This window comes from Gracilinanus agilis, chromosome 3 (assembly GCF_016433145.1).
Source record: "Gracilinanus agilis isolate LMUSP501 chromosome 3, AgileGrace, whole genome shotgun sequence".
Lineage (NCBI taxonomy): Eukaryota > Metazoa > Chordata > Mammalia > Didelphimorphia > Didelphidae > Gracilinanus > Gracilinanus agilis.
Genome location: NC_058132.1, coordinates 5,868,512 through 5,876,943, shown reverse-complemented (window position 1 = coordinate 5,876,943; position 8,432 = coordinate 5,868,512). Strand labels below are relative to the sequence as shown.

The following is an 8,432-nucleotide window of genomic DNA, read 5'->3' as shown; positions in this document are numbered from 1 at the left end:
GAAGGAAGGAAGGAAGGAAGGAAGGAAGGAAGGAAGGAAGGAAGGAAGGAAGGAAGGAAGGAAGGAAGGAAGGAAGGAAGGAAGGAAGGAAGGAAATGGTAAATGAGAGAGACAGGGATTCAGACAGGCTGGGGAAGACCTTGTGTGAGCTGAGGAAGTCTTCAGGGCTCTGCTCCAGGCCTATCCAGAGAAGGCTCAAGTGGGAAGGAGTATCTTATGAGACTTGGTCTCAGCCCCTCTTTTCTCCCTCATTTTGATTTCAGAAGAGTGTCCAGAATGGAGCTGTAGCTTCAAATCATAGTAGGCAGGATGACCTACATGAAGATCCAGCAAAGGAAGCTGGGAAGGAGTAGTCAGATAGCAGGAGGAAAACCACAAGAAAGCATGGCCACAAAACCCTGGAGAAGAAGCTACAAAAGAGAAGGTGACTGACAGCATCACAGGCTATCAAGCCCTCCAGAATGATGAAGACTGAACAAAGGCCATTAGATGTCAGAATTCCAAGATCACTGGTAAGTTTGGAGAAAGAAGTTTCAGGTAACTGAGGTCTGAAATAGCCTGTAGAGTTCAGATGAGAGTGAGAGGCAGGGAATGGGAGTTATAGATTATACGTGCCCTTCTCAGAGACTTTGGCTACCAAAGGAGGAGAGATAAAAGCATGACACACCTAGTGAGGACACAAACAGGTCGATGGAGCATTTTTTGGGGGGACGAATGAAACATGGAAATGTTTGTATGCAGGAGAACCCAGTTATCCCCTGGGAAGGAGCCAGTAGCCAGGGACAAGATGAAGATTAATGACAACAAGAAGATAAGAGATGGGGCTGAAGACAGGATGGAATGGGATCATTTGTATAGAAGTTTGCCCGGGCAAAGTGGAAAGCTATTTGTTCCTGTGAGACAAGCCTGAAGGACATTTGCAGAAGGATTCTGAGGAATATGACATACAGATAAAGAAGAGAGAGCCCTTAGTCAATGGTTTCCACATTTTGGAGAAGAGAGAGAGAATTTGCTCAACTGAGAAGGTGTGAGGAGTATGTTCTTTGTCATTCTAAGTTGGAATGACAAATTTTGGAGTAGATATTATGGAATGTAGGAGCCTGGAAGTGTAATTTCTTGCCTTCTTTTAGTGATAGCACAATTGAGATTATATAACCTAAATTTATAGGTGGCCCAGTCATTTATACTTTTGTGACATGGTCCAGCACCACCAGCTCATGTGAATAGGAGTCAAGATGGCAGATGGTGAGGGCATTCCAAGGCTGGGGGTAGGCAAGGCATGCTTGGTGATGGACAACTGAGCAAGCGACTAGAATATAGACGATAACTTGAGGAACAAGGTTCGGGGTTTGAAGGGAGAGAGAAAGAAGAAATGATAAAGATTATAATTAGATAAAGAACTATTGGGCAGCTAGTTGTTACAATGGATAGAGTATCAACCCTGGAATCAGGAGGACCTGAGTTCAAATTAGACACTTTTTAGCTGGGTGACCCTAGGCAAGTCACTTAGTGCTATTTTCCTCAGTTTCTTCCTCTGTAAAATGAGCTGGAAAAGGAAATGGCAAATCATTCCAGCATCTTGGCCAAGAGAACTCCAAATGGGGCCAGTCAGGCATGACTAATCAACAAAACAATAAAAGAAAGAAATGTCCATTAAGTTTGAAATAGAACACTTGGGAGTGACAAAGTCAGGGGCAGGAAAATTTCTGAATAACTGGGAAAATGGAAGTCAGGGGAAAAAAGACATTAGGGAACACCTCTGTATATGGGGAGGGAGAAGAGAATGACTATGAACCAGGCCCTAAGCTCACTGAGAACAAGGAGAATACCACTAGGGGCAGCAGGTAAAAAAAAAAAATGGATTGGGTGAAAAAGGTGGATTAAAGGAAACTCCAAGGAAGAGAGGTTATGGGTAATGGGGGTGGGAGAAGACATTGGTGGTGGAGATGGGAATTAAGTGGGTGTTCTATATAAATATACACACCGCTGGAGAGTCAGAGATGAAGAGCTAATTATTCAATTAACGGGATCCAGACAACATTACCTCTCGCACCTGTTCCTCTCCTCTAGGGATCTTTCTGAAAATCCTCCTGAGAGATTTTGAAAAATACTTCAGGGACTCTCCTTTTGGGGTGTGAGAAGGGAATTCCCCTCCTTTTTGATGTAATCAAACGGTGACCTTTGATGTAATCGATCAGCATTTACCATTGAGATGTGCAAGTATAGACAGGCCCTCAGACAAAGGAAATGGAAACCACTAAATCAATGGGAAACTGATCCCATAAGCACTGCCAAGCAAATTAAGGAACTATGATTGGTTCCTGAGATGTGACATGAGAGAGCTAGTGGGTGAAGAAAACACCTTATAAAGGCGAGACCAAGGCTCCTCTCACACACTCTCACGCTCTTTTGGCTGGAGATTGGAATCTAAGGGAGAACTCCTGTAGGTGGTGAGCTTCATTCCATCAGAACAACACATAGGGTGGTAGGCTAGGCAACTTTCTACTTCTTTCCTATATTTCCCTTTCTTTACTATCACTACTTTGATGTAATAAAGCTACTAACAGCCTCATAATTTAATTTTAATTATTACAGGAGGAAGAGGATGACTCCCCAAAAGGAGAAGCAAAACTTATCCCCAGTTAGAAGAACATGATGACACAGGGAACTCAATTCTGGGCTTAGAACAGCGAGACCTGGGTTCAAATCTGACACTTCCCAGCTGGTGGAATCCTACCACCATTTGCTTCAGTTTCCTCAACTGTGTGAAATCAAGAAAATAGTCTGGACTCCATAGGGTTGTTGGAAAGACTGTCCATAAACTCTTTTTTGTCTCATTGTAATCCTTGGCCTTAAAATCGAATGTCTCTTAGACAGCTAATGACTGTCTCATTAAATACCACCCCTAGCCCGGAATGACTTTCAGAGAACTTGGTAGAGATGCAGGAACTCACCTCCTGCTTTTATCCTACCACAGAAGGCCAGGAACAGGAGCTGACACATGCTAATAAATCAACTGGTGGATAAAGAAGATTCTGTTTTCTATGCTGGTGTGGGCCAGGCCTTTCAGTCCTGACTCTTCCTGATCCCACTTGGGGTTTTGTTGGCAGAGATTGTGGAGTGGTTTGCCATTTCCTTCTCTAGCTCATTTTACATACAAGGAAACTGAGTCAAAATGGATGAGGTAACTTGTCCAGGATCACACAGGTGGTGAACTGGGATCTCCATGACTCCAAGCTGTGGACTCTACTACTGGGCCACTTCCTGGCTAAATGGTAAAGGATAATGGCCTTTGAACACTGGAAAGGCTCTTTTTTTTTTTTTAAATTTTAAACCCTTAACTTTTGTGTATTGATTTATAGGTGGAAGATTGGTAAGGGTAGGCAATGGGGGTCAAGTGACTTGCCCAGGGTCACATAGCTGGGAAGTGTCTGAGGCCGGATTTGAACCTAGGACCTCCTGTCTCTAGGCCTGGCTCTCAATCCACTGAGCTACCCAGCTGCCCCCTGGAAAGGCTCTTTTTTAAAAAAATAAAATGTCCCCTTTCTAGACTAATGTCTCTCTACCTGCTATTACCCAAAATTACTCTGTACTCTTTAAGTCAAGAAGCTCAGGAGGGAAGAATACATACACGTAAACACATACATGCACTAAAATGCACATATATACATACATGTGATTGCATACAAATGTGTGATTTCTAGAACGGAAGAACCTGAGTGTCATATTTAGAGGGCTGGTGGCACAGAAAAGACATCAAATAAGGAGCCCCAACCCTCCTTTCTAGGCTCCTTCCACCTTCCTCCCCTCTCCCTCCTCTCTGACCATGGACATTGGCATCCTGGCTGGTCCTTAATCTGCCCCTTTCCAATGACTATTTCTCACACTGGAATGTCCTCCTCCCTCCTCGCTTCTTGGCTTCCTTCCTATCTTAGCTCCAACCTCCCCTCCTGAAAATGAGCTTTTCCTGGTCCCTGGCATTGCCAGAGCCATCTCCCTTGGAGGGTTCCTGTCTACACTGCCCAGGGCTTCTCTGGACATACCTGCTCTCAGGGTTTCTCCCCATTAGACTCTGACCTCCCGGTGGGGCAGAGACTAGCTTTATTCCTTCCTCTGCATGCCCAGGAGGGGAGCACAGTGCTAGGCACAGGGGAGCCCCTTGTAAATGCTTATTAAGATAACCTATGAAGGGGGCAGCTGGGTAGCTCAGTGGATTGAGAGCCATACCTAGAGACGGGAGGTCCTAGGTTCAAATCCGGCCTCAGACACTTCCCAGCTGTGTGACCCTGGGCAAGTCACTTGACCCCCATTGCCTACCCTTAGCACTCTTCCACCTATAAATCAATACACAGAAGTTAAGGGTTTAAAATAAAAAAAAAAAAGATAAGCTATGAAATGATAAAGAGGAGGGATTCAGGGGGACAATTTCTGCTCTGTGACAATACTGCAAAAGGCACCCTAAGTCTAATAGGATGAACTGCACTCACCTGGGATGGGGGTCTCTGGGTCCCAGGGACCATTCCTTTTGGCTCCAGGGCCCTTCCTTGGGCCAAACTTTGGTATTCTTCAGGGAGAAGGATCCCCAAGGTAGAGAGACTTCCTTGCTGCAGGCCTAGAGAGAATTAGAGAGTGAGGTCTCAGAGGAGCTACAAAGGTTAGGGGAAGATTCCTCCCAATGGAAAGGCAGCAGGGAGGATCAGGCTTGGAAATACAGTTGTTAAGACTTCCTACCCTCTCTAATTCCATCTTTGGCCTCATCCCCCAACTCCTACGTAGAACCAAGAGTTAGAAGGGGCTTGGGATCCCAGATGGAATGAGACCAGTCAGTCTCAGTGATCCCTGACTCAATCTCCCTCTGATAATTTGGGTGAGATATGAAGGTTGGGGAGCGGTGACTCAGGAGTAAGGGTAAGGATGGCATTCCAGGACCTCTGGGATATGATAAGGAACCTGGACAAGTAGCAGGGGAGCCGACCCAGGAGGCCAGGCATGGGAAGGAAGCCTGCCCCTAGTATAACTGGCTGACACTGGCCAAGAGGATCAAGTATAAAGTGAGTATGAAGCCTAGGCCCAAAGGAAAAGGCAGCCAGCAGAAATAGGGTGAAGGGAAGTGTACTCTCTCAGATCAACCTGGGATCCATACATGCAGGGCTCCAGAAGCCAGAGAGAATTCAGCCCCAAGGGAAGAAGCAATCACACCCAGGGCCAGGATCTCAGGATCCTGTCTACCTCTCCTCCCCAACCTTTGCCCCTTTCTAGCATGCCTGGTCTTCCCCTCAGGGCTCCTTAAAGTCCCCACCTCAGGGCTAGAATTCCAACTGGGCCACATCCACCAGGCCAGTCCCCTCTGAACACTCCCCCTCCCCCAATCCTCCTTTTCCCTATTTCCCTTACCCTGTTCTCCAATGTGGATTCTCTTATGTTTCCTAAGACTGGAGCTCTTTATGAAAGCCTTTCCACACTGATTACATACAAAAGGTTTCTCTCTAGCGTGGCTTTTATGATGTTTATTAAGAGTGGAGCTCTGAGTGAAAGCCTTTCCACACAGATTGCACCGATATGGTTTCTCTCCAGTGTGGATTCTCTGATGTGTAGAAAGTTTGGTACTGTCAGTGAAAGCCTTTCCACACTGTTTACATTCATAAGGTTTCTCTCCAGTGTGGATTCTTTGATGTGCAGCAAGATGGCCCCTCTGTGTAAAAGCTTTTCCACATTGGTTACATTGATAAGGTTTCTCTCCAGTGTGGGTTCTCTGATGTGCAGGAAGCTTGGAGCTCTGCCTGAAAACCTTTCCACATTGGTTACATTGATAAGGTTTCTCCCCAGTATGGATTCTCTGATGTGCGGCAAGATTGTTTCTCTGGGTGAAAGCCTTTCCACATTGTTTACACTCATAAGGTTTCTCTCCAGTGTGGATTCTCTGATGGGCAGCAAGATTGTTTCTCTGGGTGAAAGCTTTTCCACACTGTTTACACTCATAAGGTTTCTCTCCAGTGTGGATTCTCTGATGGGCAGCAAAAGCAGAGCTCTCTGTGAAAGCCTTTCCACATTGATTGCATTCATAAGGCTTCTCCCCAGTGTGGATTCTCTGATGTGCAGCAAGAGTGGCCAAATGTGTGAAAGCCTTCCCACACTGATTGCATTGATAAGGTTTCTCTCCAGTGTGGATTCTCTGATGTACAGCAAGATTGTAGCTCTGTGTAAAACTCTTTCCACACTGATGACATTCAAAAGGTTTCTTTCCAGTGTGGATTCTCTGATGTTTCCCAAGATTGGAGCGATTTCTGAAAGCCTTTCCACACTGATTACACTGATAGTGTTTCTCTCCAGTGTGAAATCTCTGACGTCTAGTATGCTGTCTAGTATGCTTAGCATTCTGAGGAAAGGCCCTCCCACCTTTTTTGCCTACAGAAAGCATTTCTCCAGGATTACTTTTTTGATGTCTAATGACATCTGGACTCCAGCTGACGGCCATTTCCCCTAGATTACTCTGATACTTGTGCATTTCAGGTTTCCCATTGGACTGAAGAAGCTCTACCTGTTCAGGAAGGCATTTACTATATCCATTATCTTGAGAAGAGTCGTTTCCTGAGGTCATTTTCTTACACTGATTTAGGACTGAATACTTTCTGAATCTCTTTCCAGTTGTCAATTTCAGTTACTTTTTTGATTTTTATTTACTTTGATACAAAGAGTCACAGATTTCTCTTAAATTTAAGCCACATGAACTGTCTTATAAATTTTTACTGGACTAATCCTTCCACAGAAAAGATTCAAGTTTGTAGACGTCTCATTTACTTCAAAACTGGTCTCAGCATCTGAAGAAAGCAAACAATGACATTTAAAGAGAAAGACACACACACACACACACACACAGAGAAATATAGGTTATTTCTTCTGTTGACAGAAAGTAAACTGATTTTTATTCTATTTCCCTAGGAAAAAGAATTTTTAAACTTCAACTGCCAGAATCAGTCTCATTTGGTCACATCTATAAGATGGTTCATTTTGGAAATACCTTCATATATAATAACATTGGAATCTAACACACCTGTAACACAAGTAGGCCAAGCATTCTCATAATGCTTCACAACTCTGGCCATGAACTCAGAATGGAGTGACTTGACCAACTTCCCCGTAGCTAGACTACAACTCAAACCTTGTGACTGAGCATGCTCTGTCCACAGTACTAGAAAGTCTTTCTCTATTACCCCTTCTACCTTTCCTTAAATGCCTCTTGTGGACTATACTTTAGTGAATTTCAGTGAATTTCAATTTCAGTGATATTCTAATCAGCTTAGATGCACTATATCACATGGTCATTCTTAGAAAATTTCATATGCTGAGAAATAGGTTTACTCTTCTTAATCGTCATACCATAATTTTCAAAGTTGTATCCCAATTTTTTTCTTTCTGTTCAGATTCAAATATGTCATTTGCTGTGCATATACTAAATATACATCTTATCTCATAGTCTCTATTCAATCTATCATCTTTGTCTTATGAAATGAACACCACGATTCACTATTGGTCCTCTTATACCATGTCCTTATAATAGTTTATGAAACCTTTGGAGGTTCATGATGCTCTAAGGGTTCTGGCTTGAAATTCCTTAATGGCACCTCATACAGTAAAGAACTGACCAATTTGGTTACCAATAAAATTCCCCCCCTGCCCCATCACAAGCACATGCATGTTTGAAGTCTAATAGGTTTCTTTGTGCAGAGATTCCAAATCATTATGATTGGGCATAAAATGACTTTGTTGTTCCCATAAGTATATCAAACTCCAGCCCCTTCTAACTAAGTACAACATATGGTTTTAGTTTCTCAATCTGTCCTCAAATTGTTTCCATACCACCATATCAGTCAGACATATCAGAGTAGCTACCTCATTTCAAAGTTACCTGATAATCTCTTCTCAATACTCCTTTACTCACTAGGTCAAGAACGTTACAAATGTTTGCAATCTTCCAGAGCAGATAGCTGACTTTTTGAAAAACATGTTCACTAGGCATGCTTAGTAAAGCCATCCTGAAACCCATCACAGACCATCACACACATTCTACAATAACAGACCTCACACTGCCTCTCATGGCAGGGTTACAGCTATTTTCTGATCTGAACTTGTCTTCTGCTTCTGATGCTCTTCTATCTAACAGATTTTGAAAGATCTGGCTGGTAACCCAAGTCATTCCATAGATTCTGTGAGAGTGGAGCCAGAGTGCCAGGCGTAGCAAGAAAGTCCTGTTTGGGGAGACATTTTCATGTAAATGTTTTATATATAAAACACTTTTTTAAAAGCCATATATGCAACTGAATTTTCAAATACAATTATCACTTAACTCACTATATTAGTCAATAGAAAAATCCATCTTTTCTCTGGTAACTAGCTATTCATTCCTCTGACTGATTTAGAGGCTAAAAAATAAA

The 8,432-nt window shown here is 43.3% G+C and overlaps 1 protein-coding gene across 1 annotated transcript in view; it reads right to left on the bottom strand.

The window, feature by feature from the left end:
* The window catches only part of LOC123240675 (zinc finger protein 239-like), a 14,373-nt gene extending 7,955 nt beyond the window's left edge, over positions 1–6,418 (bottom strand). The window contains exon 1 of the mRNA XM_044668396.1: positions 5,395–6,418. Coding sequence (XP_044524331.1) covers positions 5,395–6,418 — 1,024 coding nt within the window. The remainder of the gene's footprint in view (positions 1–5,394) is intronic.
* Between the last annotated feature and the right edge of the window lie 2,014 nt (positions 6,419–8,432).